We start from the raw sequence: 18,705 nt of genomic DNA, 5'->3' as shown, positions 1-18,705 counted from the left end.
GACATGTTTGTCTTTCTGCTTATGGAAGTCTATAATTAGAATGGGTGGAAGTAAGACTCAGAAATAAATGATATAAAGGGGGTGTTATTTTTGACTGCTTCTCCTTTACAATCAAAGAAGAAGAAAGGCATAGTCATTCCACATGATTGACTGGAAATAATATGATGGTCATCTTGGGCCAGGAAGTTTTAAAAAAATCTTTTTAAAAGCTCTTGAATCTATGTTTGTCCTAGCCATTTATAAAACTTGGTGATACCTGGTAGCTCTTGGACACTGATGTGTTTCTTTAGGGCCTAACCATTAGTTGCATATTGCGTTATATAACCTTTTCCTTTTTAGTGTGAACAGCTGTCTTTTGGCTGTGCTATACATTTCCTTGGCGTTATTTGTGAAGGATCACATGTCAGCAAGGGGCTATTCTCCTGCCAATATCGCTCCAAAATTAGGCAAAACTGACAATATATGCCATTAGTATTTTCACAGAGGGTTAACATTGACAGGGAGGACAACATTTCATATCGTGGCACTCCTAATAAACGGAACGCATGGGATGTGGGATGACAACTCTTTCAGCAGTCAGCTGTTTGCGACTCTCGGTACTCTTGCAGCTGTTTGGCAGGACATACGATACAAGAAAATCCTCACTTGGCCATTAACGACTTGTGTGACACGCTTTGCTTAATAACTGGGCGCTAATTCATAATAAATATAACAACCTATCAACTATTGCAGATAATTTAGTGGTATACGTATTATTAGATAAGTTATGGCTGGAGTTCAAAAGAGCACATTCCGTCTTTCATTCATCTGAGGACAAGCGCTTTACTGATAAATGAATAAGCACTTTTCTTAACCGCCCCAAGCATACAGTCATTGGCCCCAAGCTGCCAAATCCATTGGAATGACATAGATAGTAACCAATCATCATTGGCAATTTCCTCCCTCATAGGTTTTCTGTCCAATCCGCGTCGTCTAAAATTGATTAAGTCCCGCCTTTGTGATATGACGCTCACGCGGGCTTCCTGTGGCTTCTGGGCGCTGTTTGGTCCTACGAACTATTGTACGGTTTGTTTGATATGTCAGATTTTAAGTAATAATGATGAGTCTAAGTTATTTCGAAGTTACATTTGGCATTTGAACCGTTTATAAGGACAAAGTTCGAGTTGGAGAAAAACTATTTATCCCTGGGCCCGCTTACTTCTGGAGTGTTGAATGTGAGTTGAAGTCCGACAAACGTTTATAATTGAATTCCCTTGCTGGAGTATAACAGTCTAAGAAGAAATAATTAGCGAGCAGGTGAAGCTTGTTCACTTATATGTGCTGTCTGCAAAATGTCTTCTTACACACTCTAACTTAAAGAACCAAAAACAATGGGGTAGCTTAAATCTGCAACGTGCTGGCGAGTTCCACAGACCCTTTTGTTTTTAGCAAGTAGCCTGTTAGCTTATAAGTTAGCCCACCTAGTGTAGTTGGCTAGTTAAGTTCTCTTAATTTGTTTATTCAATAGACTTGAACCGTATACCTGCGAAACAACATGTATGATGACGTTCCCCAAAGAAAATACTTAAGTCAATAGTTTTCACGATTGAAAGGTGGTATTAAGAAGCTGATGTTTGCTAAATAAGCACACGAGTGGGCACAAGATGTGTTTTACCTGGTCCTTTATTGCTACCGTTCATTTTTCTAGACATTACAGATGGTCATCACCTGAACGGAACCTAAGCCACATTTGGCACTCACCCTGCTCCCTTCAAAAGCAATGGCAGACAGTTTTTACAAACTGGAAGATGAAGCCTTCCCAAGTTTCCTCTGCAAGTCTCTGGACAGCGCCAGTGGCCGCCCCACACTGGGAAATGTGACATTGGGTTCAGGCCCAGGACTGCCGGTGGCTGCCTCTACTGTGGCTAAAATTAGACGCGAATCTGACAACAGGTGGGAGTATGCTGTTGGCTTTGGGCTGATGTGACTTGTTTTAGAAATGCTCTGAGGCTAAAAATAGATCTCAGGTTCTTTGTTTGCAATACAAGGATGGCAGTATTTCAAAAATGCCTGCTAAAAAACAAACAAACAACTGTGTATATTTGTTAATGAAAAAGGAAAAGCAGCTCTTTGTGGTCTCTGACATGTTTAACAAAGTTTATAGGTAATATATTAATTCTGGGTGAGCATATAGGTGCTAAATGTAATTAAGGGTGCTGATAATTATTTACAGTTGATTTTTGTGTTAACAAGCTGCTTTTTGCACTATTTGCTCATTTTATAGAGACGATCCCATTGAGGTTTCATACCTGGATAGCAGAGTGCTGCAGCATTCTGGTCTACAGTCATCTGAAGTAGAACAGCCCAAGTTTGCCCTCAGCTTCAAAGATGACATGTGAGTATAGAAATACATGTAATTCACGCTGCTCATTGTTGCCTGTAAAATCTCTGGTTAAAAAACAAACAAACAAAAAACTGTAGTGTGTAATACTGCAGCCAACTTCCAATTGTTGGATCAATAGTCAGGATAGATGTTTTGTAGTTTGAAGGATGAGAAACCAAATACTGAAATGTAGTAACTCTAATCTTTAGTGTCGATTTTACTTGAGGTGTGTACCGTTGTCATCTCTGTGAAAATAAATGCCCTTTTTAAAAAAAAAAAAATGTTTCAAATGCAGTGAAGTGGATACACAGCGGTTGTTGTTAGTATGAATTTAATGTTTTACACACACACACACACACACACACACACACACACACACACACACACACACACACACACACACACACAGTATAAACCTGACTAATAGATAAGTAATTACTTTAACTCTCCTTTGGTGTGTTTTACTAATGTGTTCTGAATAGGGCTGCCACAAACGATTATTTTGATAGTCGACTAGTCACCGATTATTTTTGCGATTAGTCGACTAATCAGATCATCATCCATTGGACATACAGCGTACAGCTTATTGCACCAGCAGCATCTGGTCTTACATAACTATCATTAGCTTACAGCTTGAAGTGTTTGTGCTAACTAAAAATAAAGACAAGATGGTAGTTTATTAATTTTTAATGAAATTTGCAGATTGTTTCGGTGAAGTTTAATAAACTCCTTGCTTTCTAAAATATAACAGGACACCGGAGTATATTCTCCAGCGTCTCACACTTCTGACAATCAGCTGTCTGCTTGACAGTTTTAGCTGTGCAAAAACTATAACTTTAATCTCAGCCAAACCGATTTACTCAGGAACAAATAAAATACTAAAGAAAGCCAAACAATAACATTTTTAAGTTATCTAAGTGACTTATATATATGTTTAACCTGACTAGCGAAAGACGGCGGTGGGTTTGAAAACGATTTGCCGGGAGTCCGGTGTTCTCACGGCTCTAGTTAGCCTTGCCCCCGCCTAGCTAACGAGCTAGTGGGTAACAGACGTCTCCGAAAACGTCGGAGCGCTTTTGAAAATATGTGGTGTCTTGATAAACTGAGCAGATATTTGAGGTTTACACAGCTACATTCAAGCCTGAAAATATGTTAAACATTCTTTTTGTGCCCCAGAAAGAATAATAAGGGTAAAGTTAAAACTAACTAGCTGCCGCCATTGTTGACAACTGCGCTGGGCTGCGCTATGAATTCTGGGACACAGCTTCTTCTTCTTCGGGGTTTAACGGCAGCTGGCATCCTTGTACATGCAGTGCTGCCATCTTCTGTTTCAGTCCGTTATTACACTCTTAAATCCTACTACCGGTACTCATTCCTGCGTCCTTTGTGATCTTACAAAGCTTCAAACGATGCGTCGACTATTAAATTAGTCGTCGACGATTTTCATAGTCGACATAATCGTGACTAGTCGACTAATCGTGGCAGCCCTAGTTCTGAATTATTTACATCCCTGTCATTGTTACAGGGATAATGCAGATGACTTCATTGCAGCCCATCGTCTTTCAGACAAGCTTTTGAAGATTAATCTGGATGAGAGTGCATCCAGAAATCAAGGCTCCATGCTGGGCCTTGGTACTACACAGGCAGGCTCAGTATGTGGCCATCCCACAGAACTTGGAACAGGTAAATTCTTGTGCCCCTGGCTCTATTGACTTTTTCAGGTACACGTTAAGTAATATTTCTGGCTTCATCAGTCTATTCAAGTGACTCCGTTCTCCATTCAGACTTAGCACACAATTTAAAAGTGAGCTATGTACTACTTGAATGTGTACTATGGTTCTTTCTGTTGCTGTTGTGGTAATGCAAAGAACCATGGTACACGTGAGTTACGGCCCTTAAATGTAGTTAATAACTTGAGTGTTGCTTGTTCTTATAAATCAACCGCTTCATACTGATCTGTTATGTAAGAGTGTTTGCCTAAAGTTGTTTTGTTTTTTGTTTGCTTGAGGCTTTTGGGGGGCAATGTGTACATGCTCATTTGATCCACCTGTACGAAAGTGTTACTGATGAACTTTGTGTCTCTTCTAACAGATCTGTCAACAGGGCTTCTGACATTTGCTCATTTTGGACATAAAGATGTCACAGACAAAAAGGTACCACCTTTCCATACATGCTGATCAGTTTCCTGTTGATTTATATCTGTATGATGTGTCATGAGACTGCTGTCCAAAGATTTGGACTATTTCTTTCCCTACTCATTTTCTGTGTTCTATATTTTCTGTCGTGATGTGCAAAAATACAGAGTTTGAGTCACTGTTTAAAAGCCACCATTTCACTTCTTCTAAACTTTTGAATGTCTTGATATCTAGCTCTTTCTACAATGCAGTATTTTTGTTACAAGTTTTTTTTAAATCAAGCTCACCTTTTTTATTTGCTAACAAAATTTCTGTAAAGTTGCTTTCATTGCATTCCTCTGTTGTTCAGTCCATACAGGTTCAGGCCTTACCATCTAGAGTTGAAAACAACCAGGTACTGAGGGAAGGAGTGGGCAGTGACCATTTTAGTGACAGCAACTCAAGCTTCCTGGCCAATGAGAAGCTCATGTCTGTGGATAGTATGAATAGCGACCTAACAGGTAAGTCAGACCTTTAAGTCCTTAGAGTCACGCTTTGTACATCGTTCCTATTTCAGTTGGATGAATTTAACACCGAGCAGGTGTGATATTTGTGATTCAGTCACACACATACTTGGTGTTTGGTCACCAGATGATGACATTGATGTAAACAACCTGCCTGATGATGAGCTGGAGCTGTACTTCAATAAGCTGGTCCCTCCTGCTATGCAGAGAGGCAGAGTGGAGGGCCAGGAGATTCCTGCAACTGTAAGGCTCTTTCCGCTCTACTTTGCTGACTTTGCTGACTTTACTGACTTATACATTTTACTAGCACCACTTTTAAAAGAATGCAAGCTAAAATCTTTGTTTCAGAGTTCTCGCTAACACAGTATATCTTTCATAGGGAGTGCCAGGTGCTGCTGATGTCCTGTCCAACCCAAGTTCTACAGAGCCTGAACAGTACAGAGATCAATTCCTTGATCAGTCTGATCAGGTGAGCATGTTGATACATTGCTTTGTGACTGTGTACTGATTTCAGCTCAGGCAGAGAATGGTAACTTGTGTTTGAAACTACAGGTCAGTTTAGACAGCTGACCCCAAAAATAAGGGTTTAGCAAGAACCTCGTTTGCTTGACTTTTGGTTTGCTTGTACTTTTCTTAATCATATTTGGGCCAGATATTAAAAGCTGTATGTTTTACTTTCTCTCAATTTAAAAAAAAAAAAAAAAAAAAAAATCAGGAGGATTTCCAGATGCCCGATGTGCGCCTGGCTGCCACAGGTATGGACTCCTGTCCAGCCAGTGATGAGGACACAGAGGATGAGCTGGAATCTGCAAGAAGGAGCAGTGATGCTGCCAGGACTCGGCTGCTGCCAAGCACATCCAGACAGCTGGTCAGAAATACAAAAAGAAATATTATCGGATATTTTTACATTTACATGTTTTGGCCACCAGTAGATCCACTGTTTTATTTTCAATCAAAGTGAACTGCATTCTCAATATTGTTTACTTTACTTATTGCATGTGTTTTTCTCTGTGTGAATCGACAGGTTGGACAAAGCAACCGTCCCACTTTCAGGCCAGGTCTAGAAGGAGGCAGTTCTGAGGATGAGGCTTCCAGTGGTCGGGGTGGTGCATCCTCATCTGGGATTGGACACAGGCGATCCGCTGAAGGTCAAGTCATCAACCCTCCTGTCACAGGTATAACACCCATCTTTAATGTTTGCTGTGTGTGTCTGTAGTAGTAGTAGTGACAAAACTGTCATACCACAATCCCGTCATATCGTTAAACCAGCAGTAGATTATGTGAAAATGAGAAACAAATTTCCCGAGCGTCTTGTATAACCCACAGTTTTTTGTTTGGTGCTGTGTAACATCAGGAGATGGAGGAGGTGGGGATGGGAGCAGTGGCAGTGAAGAAAGTGGAAACGATGGAGGAGTGTCGACCATGCCTCTTCCAGCAGCAACTAATGTCCAGACCACCTACGATGCCCTGCGTGGGTTGGGGATTGTGGGTAGCAGTGCTGTTGGTGAAGATGAGGACGATAATCTGAACGGTCTTCCAGTACATGGAAGAATCAGCCTTCCCAGACATACAAAGGTACGAATGGGCTCTGTACTCGGTAGTTGGTGGCAAATAATTATTTCTATGTCATGGTTAACATGACTGTGGTTTTAAGACATGAAATGTTTAAGCCCTTAAAAATTTCTGTCATTCCTAAATGTTTGTGTTTTCTTTTTTTTAGTTGTCCTTGAAGTAAAAGTGAAAGTTAACACTTAAAACATATCTTGATTGCTTGATTTCAAATTCATATAGTGTTAAGAATGATTCCCTTATACAGATCTTTATGAACCTGGCTTTCTGAAAACAACAGGTTAATTGAATTAAGCTTGTGATAGTTATTACTCCTTAGCTATAAAAGGTTGATGGGGTATTAGTGTCACCCCATCAGGGTGACCTCAAGATCAGAGGTCAAGTTTTCTGAAACTCTTGTGAATAAGATGACTCGATAACGAGGCTATGTTGGACTTTCAAATTGATACCATAGGTGTGTCTACTAGAAATCTCACTGAATCCCACTGACCTTGACCTCAAGGTTAGAGGTCAAGTTTTCTGAAAGGCACCTAGGATTTTCAAATTGATACCATAGGTGCATCTATTAGGAAGCATTGGGGTAGTAGTGGTAAACACCAATATTTTTCTTTTTGTTGTAGAAGTTGTGAAATCTATTTATCAATGCCAAATGTAAGTCTTACCTTTTTGATTGACCATAAAAGCCTTTGCAAAAGCTATGACCAAAAAAAAAAAAACCACATTCATTTGTTCATGAAGTTTACAATTAAGTGTTTCACCGTTTGGACCCCTGATAGATGGAAAATATAACTCGGCCTTGACTGTGTGTGTTTGTTTTTTGTCTTTTTGTTTTAATTTTAAGTAAAAATGTTACTTTTTTATTTTCAGATGGGTGACCGTGTGGGTCCTGTTGGAACAGGAGAGACCAGCTCCTCTCTGGGGATCTCTGGGGCATCTCAGAGGCTTTCTCATGTCAGCTGGAGCAAGGCCCTGGACAGACAGGAGGCACTGGTAAGTACAAGTGCTATATGTAACTGCAGTTGACCAGCTCGTGGTCATTTCAGTCATGCATGGCTATACTTATTATATATTGTGCATACTATGCTGTTACCACTGTAATAGTGTTTTGCACATTTTATCTTATTGTTGAACTGAATTGTTGGTGCTTTCTCCTTGAGTACTTGACACTATATGTCAAGTACTGACAAAGCAAGGATGTTATTTATTAAAATGTACTTGTTTGGTAATTGGAGTAACAGTATTAATATTGCAATATCATGGGACCAGTTTGTATTTGGCTTCTATTTTAGGAAAAAGTAACAAAAGTAGAACATAAGGAAACCTAACAGTAAATTTTAGGTGATTTAATAATCAAAAGATGGGTAACTCCAACAACTGAAATAACAATATTCAACAGAGCTTTCATTCAGTGTTTGGTTTGAGCTCATGCTCAGGATGCTCGGGTATTCAAAAAGTTATGTGTCATCTGATTCTCAAGAACATTAAATTGCTGTTATGAATCCTGTATTTTTACTTCACTTATGACATTTAAATATTGTTTTTTCCGTACACATAACAGATAGTGCTTCACACTAAATGGAATGATTTGGTAATCAATCAAAACGTTGGAGGTACCAGTAGTTGTAATGAGCTTTAAAGGCTATATTTGCTCATGTTTTTTGTAATTCTGAATGTCAGGATGCCATGGAGAGCACAGACTCTGGGCCTGCAGTTGACAGACTGTTGGACTCTGTCTACCTGAGGAGTGGAGCTGCACTGAGAAGACCTCAAGATTCAACAAACCTTACTGTGTCTCACCTTCAAGGAACCCAAGGGAGCTTCCACCTCTCCCAGGTAAATGGAGGTTAGGGGGTGAAAATCTCTTGTAGACCTGAGTGCCTGTTTAAAGCCAACTGTGCTAGTCCTATTTTTGAGCATTTATATATTTATAACCCTGCAACTTTAACACATTTTGAAATAAAATTACATACAATACATTTTTTTTCAATACCTATGCCTCAGGTGCTGGTTCCAGATTGTGATGACAAGAATGACGATGATGATGGAATAGATGAGCTTGATGGTGCCAGGCCCTCCTTGGGCTTAAGAGGAGGACCCTGTGGTGATGTTACTGCTGCTGAAGTTTCAGACAGTACCAGCGAGGATGACAACAATCCCCTCTCCACATCCCTGGAAGCTAAGTATTTCTCCCAGAGCTTCCACCGGGAGCAGGATGATTCAGATGATGGCTGGAACCATTGCCCAGACAACCTAGAGCAGGAATTTCAACGAGGTAGGTGGTTGTTATTCTTGAATAAATACCGAGGCTCAATTATGATGTAAAAAATCTGAGACTGATGTAACATGTTAACAACACTGCTGCTCCCCTCAGGTGCCAGTGCCACTCATAATGTAGTGTATCAGAATGAAGAGGGGCAGTGGGTGACAGACCTGGCATATTACTCGTCCTTTGAAAAAGAGATTGCCGGAAAGGCCTCAGAGAGTGCTGCCCAGTTTGAGACAGAGGATTTTGTTCCTGCAAGTATGGTCCACAACTCTATTATAATATTAGATTTATATACTACACTGTTTCATTTGTATGTAATATACATTGATTGAGTTTTTGGATTATGTTTCCTTTTCTTGCAGGTGACGCTATGGACAAGATAGTGAAGGATCAAGAAGAATTTGAAAAGGAGCACCAGTTCATGCAGGTACATATCACTGCCTCACCAGAGTTTTTGCTGGCATATTATTTAGAGCGGTTTGCTGCCGCCATACAATAAAAGAAGGTATTGGCAGGTAACTTGAAGTTTCTGCTGCACTGTTATGAGGTTTCAAGAAGAAAATAAAAGACAGATCTGAATGTTTGAAAATGTTTTGGAAAAATTCTGTAAAGATTAGATGAAAAATACTCAAAGGATAAATTCAAATGGTTTATTTAGATAAGTTGAAAAAAAAGTTAAACAAGCAAGTAAATGAAGAAACAAGGTAGAGGAGAGAAAACCCCAACAATCCCCTCTGAGCAAGCACTTGGCGACAGTGGGGAGGAAAAACTGCCTTTAAATGGGCAGAAACCTCCGGCAGAACCAGGCTCAGGAGGGGACAGTCAACTGCCGGGACTGGTTGGGGGGTTAACAGAGGTGGAGCAAGACGAGGCTACATCAGGTGAGGAAGCAGTAGCGTCTCTCCTCCGGAACAAGTGGAACCATTTTTTCTTTTTTTTCAGGCACTTTTCCATGAGCGCTTTTTTTCTCCAGGATGAGATTTCTCAACTCATCAATTGTTTCTGTGTTTTGCTTTTCAAGTCTCTCACATCTTTGTTCCACCTCTTCTAATGTTGCTCGTTGTTCTTCAAGCTTGTCTTGGAGTTGTTTGGATGTTGCCTCCTGTATCAGCTTGTCCTTGTGCATGTCTGCATTTCTCTGTTGCACTTCTTTGTGCTTGTCTTCTAACTGCTCGTTTCTTTTCTGGATTTCTTGGAGGGTGAGCTGCAGGTCTTCATGTATTTTGTCTTGTTGTTGTTTTTGTGCCTGCATTTGAGTGTTTTCACGCTTCAAGTTATTATATTCCACCAAAATCACCTTAACGAGCTCTGAGTTGTTTCTCGCATTTTGCTCGATCCTTTGCTGCATCTGTGAGCAGCGTTTCTCCAGTTTGTCCTTTTCTTCTTCCACTTTAGTTGCTTTGTCCTCCAGCTGATTACAAAACTCTTGCAGTTTTAGATTTTTAGACTCAGTCTTGGACGATACGCTTTCCTTCTTTCAGTCTTTCTTGTTGTTGCTCTTTCTGTTGAAGAAGGTCTTTATTTTGGCGCAGTGTTTCATCCAGGCTTTCTTTCAGCATTCGGTATTTTTCCTGCATGCTCTTCAGTTTGTGCTGCATGTCTCTTTGCTTTTTGTCATGCTCTTCCTTCTGTTGGAGGAATTCTTTCTTTTCTTCCACAGCTTCATGGAGCTGTCTTTGGAGGAGCTGATTCCTTCGGTCCATGTATTGGAGATCCCATTGTATCTTATCAGTCATCGTTTTCTTGTCTTGGAGCTGGTTGGTCATTTCTTTTAGTTCTGCACTCTTTTGCCTGTTTTCTTTAATGAGGTGCACAATCTGCTCTCGGGTTTGAGCAAACTTGATTCCCCAGCCCTCATTAATAATTTTTATGTCCGGCTGGCGCTGTTGTCTGTCTTCCAGCTCTTTACTTTGGGCTTCCATTCGTCTACACTTGTTCTCCAGTTGAAGTTTCTCTTCTTCAATTTGTTGCATTTTTTTCTGGAGAAGGTAGTTTTCATTCCTACTCTCCTCTAACGCCCTTTGGAAGGATGACACGCCATTTGGGGAAATTGGCCGGCCACGCCAGGAAGGAGGGGCGGCGTAATCTTTTTGAATTGGTTGTTCTTTTTTCTTGGAAACATGTTGGAGTTTCAATACGATGACTTTGTTTCTGTGGTGAACGTTTGTAGGCTGCAAACACAGATGCTGCTAAAACGAACTAAAACTTGCTGTTTCTCACCCCTACATAAGGAAACTCATCAAAGGACCTAAGATTCTTAAGATCTCCCTGTGACATCATCACTCCCTAAGCCAATGAGATTGTCACAAGACATTTTGGAATGGCTCCAGAGCCGTAGGTTGCCGACCCCTGATCTAAAGGGTATAACAAAAAGGGGGAGCTTCCTGCTCGAAAATGAAATGTCCCCACTGGGCGATTGTGGCTCACGAGTTAGCCTTGTAATCGGAAGGTTGCCGATTCGAGTCCCGGCTTGGACAGTCTCTGTCGTTGTGTCCTTGGGCAAGACATTTCACCCGTTGCCTACTGGTGGTGGTCAGAGGGCCCGGTGGCGCCAGTGTCCGGCAGCCTCGCCTCTGTCAGTGCACCCCAGGGTGGCTGTGGCTACAATGTAGCTTGCCATCACCAGTGTGTGAATGGGTGCGTGAATGGGTGGATGACTGAACGTGTAAAGCACTTTGGGGCTCTTAGGGACTGAGTAAAGCGCTATACAAATACAGGCCATTTACCATTTTTCTGGGCGTGGGTGCTTAACTAGTTAAAAAGAACAAAAAAACAAACATCTGTCTCCTATTTTTTTTATGTCACACAGGAAAGAAGCTTCAATATCTGATGAGAAGACATTAATTTGTTGGTGTTTGTGGTGTTTGGTGCAGTTTTCTTGTTTTCTGGGTTGTTGTTTATTTACAGTGAAGATGAAGATCTCTAACAAGTTGATTTGTTCACATTTGCACATCTTAATTTTTAAGAGGAATGTGTTTTTTGAGTTTGTGCACTATATGCATGTAAGGCAACCGTTTCCTTTTTCACTATTTTTGTGTGCTGCATTTTTCTCTTTTAACAAAAGGGGGACAAAAGACATTTAAGTCGACCTAAGATGATTTGTTAAAATTTTTACAAGGTCTTACTGAGGTGATGCAAAGTGAAACATGCTTTCTTCTTTTTTGGTAATGTGCTGGAAAAGCTTGAAAATTCACCTTGAATGTGCTTAACCCTTAGACGCACACGTGGGGTCAAAAATGACTCCACGGGTTGTTTTTCTTCAAAATCTTTAAAATGAAAAGTTGTAATATATTCATATTCCAGGTATTCCTCATAAAATATGTTTGTAAAATGAGGCCATTTACATTTTTATTTATTTTTTCATTAATTTAAAAAAAAAAAATGCAGTTTTTGTATCACTACCCCACTCTTCCACAAGTGGGTCAAAAATGACCCCAGGCAGTTCCTATGGAGTCTTCTATGAAACTTTCATTCTTAACAACTCTGACTGTCCCACTTATACTTCTGATGAATCAGGAATTAATTTTTACACAGTAACATACATGATTTGTAGTCAGGGCTGCACATAAGTGGTCTGCAGGTGCGCATTCGCTGTCAAAATAAAAGTATTCCCAGAAATTCCGAGAATATGCACTTCTTTTGCGGTGGAGGAACACCAAAGTAATTGCTTACGGAGCTTGCTTTTCCGACATCTTTCCGAGTTCTGAACAAATGTGTGTCCTCCTCCAGAACATTTTATGTATGCAAACGCACGTTCCAACTTCTTATCTGGTCTTTTATTTTGACAGCGAATGCGCACCTGTGGACCATTTATGCGCAGCCCTGTTTATAGTTTTCTGTGCATTTCAAACATTGTACTTTCTGATGTTTTTATTTTTTATTTTTAAATATCTAAAGTACCATGGCTGCTATGAGGCCAGCTAGGATCCCTGTGGACCTTGCCCTACAAATGATTCAGGACAGATGGCATGAAGAGCCCATCAGAGGCATTGACTCAGAATCTGACATCTCAGATATAGAGGACCCAGACTATTGTCCCCCCCCCCACTGAACAAGGCCAGTCGGACACAGAGGAGTCCTCTTAAGAGTCCTCTGAAGAGGAAATGGATATCTAACTGAATGAGCCCCTCTTACTGCTCTAGCCACAATATTCTGAATTAGACGGCCAGGGCTTGCACCTGGGTTTAGTACTGTCTCCCCAATAGATGCATGGAAGATGTTCATGTCTGATAATATAACAGAAGAAGTGCTGACATGCACAAACATGGACACGAAGAGTAGCCACAGAAAGGGGAAAAGAGTGGGGAAAAATGTAATCAAACATAAGCTCCTGGCCTTCATTTGATTGACCATTCTTGCAGGAAGTGAGAAGAACGGGGACGTACCAGTCGGTGTGCTTTTTGGGAGTCCTCTGCATAACCACTACAAGGCCACTATGTCAATTCAAAGATTTGAAGATATTCGCCCGTCTTGCACTTTGATGACAAGAGGACCAGAGCCTACCGACTGAAAACAAACCACATGGCAGCTTTCCGCTACAAAAATGCAAAGGGCCTCATGTCACAAACATGTTTTATGAGGAATACCTCAAATATGAGAATGTTACAACTCTTCGTTTTAAAGATTTTGAAGAATAACAGCCGAGTTTATAGCAAAATGCACTGATTTTATTTGGGGTCATTTTTGACCCCACTCGTGGAAGAGTGTAGGTATTGGTAGGTTGTGCATCCAAGGGTTAAAAAGTGCTTGAATTTGACCCTGAAAAATGTGTATGAACCCTGTGTTTTGGTGTAAAGAATGGTCTCTGGTGGTGTAATGTATCATTCAGGAGGAACAGATCGAACCAGCCAGCAGCAACGGCACCTTTCACAGCGACTCGTCCTGGAAATTGCCCTTCAACAGCCACGTCCTAATGAGGGCCTCCCAGGTCTCATCAGAATTTTTGCAAGGAGATGAAAGCTATCTGCGACTTTCTTTTGGGCAGTTTTTTGGACAGCGTTCTGAAGCTCTCGGCTGTTTGGGAAGCTCCAGTGATTTAGTTAAAAGGGTCAGTAAAAGCTACTTTGAAATTTAAAATTGTTCTTTTCTCCAACTCAACAAAGTTGGGTGACTACTAAGACTGCATAAAGGTGGGCATGGCATGACAGATGCAGCTGCCAAAGAGTTTTTTGTTTGTTTGAACAAATTCTGATAGGAAGAGAAGAAATTGCAAAAAGTGTGAAATTATTAAAAAGCTGTTTTTTTGTTTTTTTTTTTGTTTTTTTTTTTTTGTGTGTTTTTTTTTGTTTTTTGTTCCTCTAGCCATCCTTTGGCTACATCATTACCTCTCCAGAAAAAAGGGAGCCATTTGCCTTGATTCACCCTTCAGAGTTGTCAAATAGAGATGGCTCTCCTTCCAGTGACACCATGGATCTCAGTGAAGCAGACAAAACTCTCAACCCAGGTGTGTTTGTAGCATCGCTGTTGCTGGAGCATTATTTTAAAAGCTTATAGAATAGAACAGAATCTTTTGTGTGTTTTGTTCATTTTTGTGCTTCTCTGCTTACACTCATCTTCTTGCAGAGGAACTAGATAAAACTCTTGAAGCTCCAGGTGAAAGGATGTCACCAAAAGGGACCACTGATGTAGACTCTTGTAAAAAGGAGGTATGTAGATTCCCCCCCCCCCCCTTTTTTTTTTTTTTTAATGATATTTTGAATATTTTAAAGATTACATGGACAGTTTTATGACATAAAATCACTTTCCTCTTTAGGAAAATGGCATTAGAGCTGCACATCCAGACAGCAGTGATGGCCCCAGTTCTGATTCAAACTTGGCTAATCAGAGCTATGCGCTCCCTGACAATAACAGCAGTCCACTGATGCTTAGTATCAGTACAATTGCTTCAGCCATTGCGGATGCATCCATCAGTAACGACCCATCACAGCTGGCTGCCATGATCATGGAGCTGTCCAAGAAGAGTAGGGCGAGGAATCGTGCAGAGTCTGCAAAAGCGGGACCTGCTGGCAGCAGCACTGAGGAACCTACCTCAGCTCTGCATGTAAGCATTGAGTGCTTATTTAACAATATGTTTAAGGGTCTTAGTTATATCTATGACTTGTAGTTCAGATTAAGGAATGGTTAAGGTTCTAAACATGTTTTTTCAGTGTTTAACTTAAAAAAAGAAAATGGAAACATTGAAACACTGTTTTGGTCTCCATCTAGATCCTCCCTGAGCCCGATCAGAGTGGCATTCTAGACACACTGCAGAGAAGCACGTGTGTAGGAGAGATGAGTGGCTTTGATATGGAGAAATACTTGAAAAGGGTTGATGTTTCTGGCAGCAGTGATTCCTTGGGGGCTCACACCACCCTTGAATTGAGCAGCTGGGCTAACAATCTCAGCAGCTCTCAGAGGAACCCTCAGGCAGGACATCCTGAAAAATGGGGGATGGAGAAAGACATCAGGAGAGAGTCAACGATAGCGCCTGCCAGCTCTATCCCTCAACCGTCACTGAGCTCTGCCAGGAGATCTGTGGGCTCTTCCACACACAAACCTCCTACAGACACAGTGTTATCTCATGCTGCTTCCTCAGCCACTACCTGTGCTTCATTAGGTGGAATGAAGCCAGCAGAAGCGAACATACAAGCATCCAACGGTAGCCCTTCTAAAACCCCACACAAAACTAATAAAAGCTCTGCTGCTTCACCTGGCTTGCCCAGAACCTCCCCTGGCTGGATGAAAGGGCAGTCAGTCCTCCCTTGCCATAAAGGTTCCTCTCCCGTGACGCAGAAGCATGTGGACACATCCAGAAATTGTGAGAGACCACCACCCAGGAATATCGCTGCTGCTTCGGCCCCACTGGAGAGGCATGTTGGAAATGTTCAGTCTTCTGTAGACCCTACATCTGGTGCGTGTAATCCACAAAAACAAACATGACTAATGTACTTGGTACCATAAAAGCATTGGTCTCCACCATAATGTTGATTATTGGTAAGGATTGCTGCAGTTGGAATATTTACAAGATTTTTTTTTTTTTTCTGCTTCTGGCCGAAAAGGTTTTTCTGAGCAGTGTATGGAGGAGACTCAGTGTAACTTCAGACCATCCACTTCTCCTCTTACCCACTCCTCTCCAAGTCAGACCTCTGTTCCCAGTCCAGATGGGTATTGTGTCACACATTGTTTCTATAAAATGAATGCTTTTAATGTTTGTTGTTGTTTGGTAATGCTGTTAGCATGACCTCATTTTAAATTTAGCTCAAATCTTCAAATGTCTACCCTGTTCTCTTGTATGTCATTCATCTTTTTATTATTTAGTCAAAACTCATCACTACTGACACTTAATAGATGTCTTTATTACTAGCCATTATTCATTTGTTACTTTATCCATGTTGTCTTGCCTTCCCAGTATGTTGTCACCACCTTCATCTGCCAGACGTCTGGCAAACAGACATCCTGGTTACGACCTTTCTCCTCAGGGTAACTGCTCCAGCCCTAGTCTCAGCAGACTCACCTACATCTCACTGAATGATGGCACTGTTGTACCTACACCCGAGAAACCAAAGGTACACCATGAAAAAGTCAACTGTGCCTGACTTGGGTTGTAACAGCATTGAAAATTTGATCCAGCTTAAATACATGAAATGATTCATTTAGATTTTTGTTCCCGGTTGTGCTTTTGGTGAAAAGAGTGTAGTACTGTATTTATCTTAATTTTTGTGTATGTTTTTTTTATTTTTTATTTTTCCCCCCGTGCTGGGCTGTTTGCGCTCAACAGAATAATTCTAGCATGGCACTGAGCACCACCATCATCAGATTCAGTCCTACCCCACCTGTGGATCCAGATGCACAGTCTTGTATGGAGATTCCAGGCCTTTCCAAAAGCCTCGATCAGGTGCAGACACAGCATTCCAGAAGTCTAGACCCACTCCCACCCCGGCCACATAAAAGCCCAGACCCCTCACGTAGTGGTTCTGCTTTGAGCTGCACCCGCAGCCAGAGTGAATGTAACTACCACTGTCCTGGGAACAGAAGCGGTGACATTTCCACCAGCTGCAGGAACCACAAGCACCTCTCTGAGTCTAATGTAAAGCAGCTCACTAAAGTGGACTCAGGATATTGTAGCAATCTGAACATTCAACAGACTAGCAGCTCCACAGCTCCTCAGAGCTCCCAGCAGTGGGGTACTGCTAGCTCAGTTTCATCGTCAGTGTACACCAGAGGCCTCGGTATGCCTCCAACCTTTTCATCGGACGGACTTCACTATGTGCCCATCCCCAGCTTTAAGCCTCAGTGTCCTGGCACGATTGACCTTCCCCACCAAGGAGATGTGCAGTCTCTCCTCACTGGACGTGCTCTCTTCAACTCTCAGCTGGGTCAGCAGTATCTGGGACCTGAAGCTCCACTACATCCAGCTGCTTATGTGGGAGCAACAGAAAGCGGTCTCTATACCGTTGCCTCAGCAGGTCTGCCATCGTTCACTTCCTAAGTAAACATGCTGAGGTGTTGGTACTTCATGACGGTTAAACCCAGACAATATAAGCTTTAAATAGTCCTTCCTCCTTTTTGACAGGCATACCAAACAGTGATCTACCGGTCAGACACATCCACACAACATCTGGTCCTCTGGGGATTTCTGGTGCTGCTGGATCCCATCTCCTTCCCAGACCACATCAGAGCCAGCAGGACATTGGAATGATGGGGAAACCCTTCAGTCAGTATACTGCAGATCCTCTGGTGACAAGCGGTCTTGAAGAACTGCGAGGTAGCAGTTGTTTGTTTTTTTTTTGTTTTTTTTAGCTTCATTATCAGTGATCAATAATAGTAGAAGAAATATCAGTACACACTCTAGAATTTATAAAAACTTGCATAACTCAATTTTTTAAAATTAATTAATTTGTATATTTTTTTAGATGAGGCTATTAATGCACTTCATAGAGTTCATTGTCTGTACTTGTAATAAGTATATGCCTTTTCCTGCAATGAGGACTGGTGTTTCTCTGTCATGTATTACTGTTCCACTGTCATCTTCAGGCCAAGTGGTGGTGCCAGAGGAGTTGCGGTTCTCTCATGCCTGCTGTGTAGGCATAGCCTCACAGACCTCCCTCAGCCTTTTCAACCCGTCTGAGAGATGGCAACAAGTTTCAATTACCGTTAATAGTCTGGCCATTGATGGGGAAAAGGTGAATATCATATGTCACAGGATGTATATTTAAAGTACACCATCTCTTTTTTTCTTTTTCTTTTTCTTTTTTAATCTCTTGAGTTGCCATGACTCCGTATTTTATTTTATTTTTTACATGTGCTTCATTCTTTCCCTAAAGGTGGACAGCTTGCCTTACCAGTGGCTGATGGTGAAGAACAAGACAATCATTGGCCCAAAGAGTACTGAGGAGCAGAAGGTGTTGTTCATACCTCCCCATGCTGGTGTCTACCAGTGTGTCCTCAGTGTTAGCTCCTGGCCAGCATCTGCTGAGACAGAGGTGGCTGCCAGGGCTAACATATTTGCTAAAAGGGTGGTGCTTGTTGCCATAGCGGAGAACCCTGCTCTGGAGGTGAGGTTCCCCAGTGTTTTGTTAAAAGAAAATTCATGAAAATGAAAATCAAGGGGAAGAAAAAGGCTAAAAGTATTAGCTGAGCTAATATTCTTAGACACTCTTCTTTTTTTCTCTTCTTTGGTGACTCGTTATGAAATGCATTTCACAGGATTTAACTAGACTCAAATTCATTTTGGTTCTCAGGTTGAAGTGGGCAAATCTGGCTGTTTGGATTTTGGAGACCTGCCTGGAGGCGGTGCTAAATCTCTTCCTCTGAAATTGCTCAACAGGACACATGCCACAGTACCCATCCGACTGGTCATCAGTGCAGTAAGTCACTGTACTATAATGACAC

At 41.5% G+C, this 18,705-nt stretch overlaps 1 protein-coding gene across 3 annotated transcripts in view; it reads left to right on the top strand.

Moving 5' to 3' along the window:
* Positions 1 to 1,011: 1,011 nt before the first annotated feature.
* The window catches only part of cep192 (centrosomal protein 192), a 33,303-nt gene continuing 15,609 nt past the window's right edge, over positions 1,012 to 18,705 (top strand). Inside the window, exons 1-29 of one of the 3 annotated variants that reach the window (XM_026183990.2) lie at positions 1,030 to 1,060; positions 1,151 to 1,214; positions 1,688 to 1,932; positions 2,264 to 2,374; positions 3,888 to 4,045; positions 4,454 to 4,515; positions 4,847 to 4,997; positions 5,128 to 5,243; positions 5,380 to 5,469; positions 5,716 to 5,868; positions 6,025 to 6,175; positions 6,355 to 6,575; positions 7,437 to 7,559; positions 8,247 to 8,402; positions 8,571 to 8,841; positions 8,941 to 9,090; positions 9,198 to 9,262; positions 13,664 to 13,882; positions 14,137 to 14,278; positions 14,398 to 14,480; positions 14,588 to 14,875; positions 15,040 to 15,724; positions 15,873 to 15,978; positions 16,223 to 16,379; positions 16,592 to 17,279; positions 17,387 to 17,578; positions 17,848 to 17,996; positions 18,138 to 18,368; positions 18,555 to 18,680. In XM_026183990.2, the coding sequence (XP_026039775.2) occupies positions 1,760 to 1,932; positions 2,264 to 2,374; positions 3,888 to 4,045; positions 4,454 to 4,515; positions 4,847 to 4,997; positions 5,128 to 5,243; positions 5,380 to 5,469; positions 5,716 to 5,868; positions 6,025 to 6,175; positions 6,355 to 6,575; positions 7,437 to 7,559; positions 8,247 to 8,402; positions 8,571 to 8,841; positions 8,941 to 9,090; positions 9,198 to 9,262; positions 13,664 to 13,882; positions 14,137 to 14,278; positions 14,398 to 14,480; positions 14,588 to 14,875; positions 15,040 to 15,724; positions 15,873 to 15,978; positions 16,223 to 16,379; positions 16,592 to 17,279; positions 17,387 to 17,578; positions 17,848 to 17,996; positions 18,138 to 18,368; positions 18,555 to 18,680 (5,217 nt within the window). In that variant the 5' untranslated portion in view covers positions 1,030 to 1,060; positions 1,151 to 1,214; positions 1,688 to 1,759. Of the gene's footprint in view, positions 1,215 to 1,687; positions 1,933 to 2,263; positions 2,375 to 3,887; positions 4,046 to 4,453; positions 4,516 to 4,846; positions 4,998 to 5,127; positions 5,244 to 5,379; positions 5,470 to 5,715; positions 5,869 to 6,024; positions 6,176 to 6,354; positions 6,576 to 7,436; positions 7,560 to 8,246; positions 8,403 to 8,570; positions 8,842 to 8,940; positions 9,091 to 9,197; positions 9,263 to 13,663; positions 13,883 to 14,136; positions 14,279 to 14,397; positions 14,481 to 14,587; positions 14,876 to 15,039; positions 15,725 to 15,872; positions 15,979 to 16,222; positions 16,380 to 16,591; positions 17,280 to 17,386; positions 17,579 to 17,847; positions 17,997 to 18,137; positions 18,369 to 18,554; positions 18,681 to 18,705 lie in introns of all 3 variants that reach the window. The other 2 variants (XM_026183989.2, XM_026183991.2) reach the window with 2 other exon arrangements.

The sequence above is a fragment of the Astatotilapia calliptera genome, chromosome 11 (genome assembly GCF_964374335.1).
Source record: "Astatotilapia calliptera chromosome 11, fAstCal68.1, whole genome shotgun sequence".
Lineage (NCBI taxonomy): Eukaryota > Metazoa > Chordata > Actinopteri > Cichliformes > Cichlidae > Astatotilapia > Astatotilapia calliptera.
The sequence above is the reverse complement of the archived record's forward strand: the minus strand, read 5'-3'. Positions and strand labels throughout refer to the sequence as shown.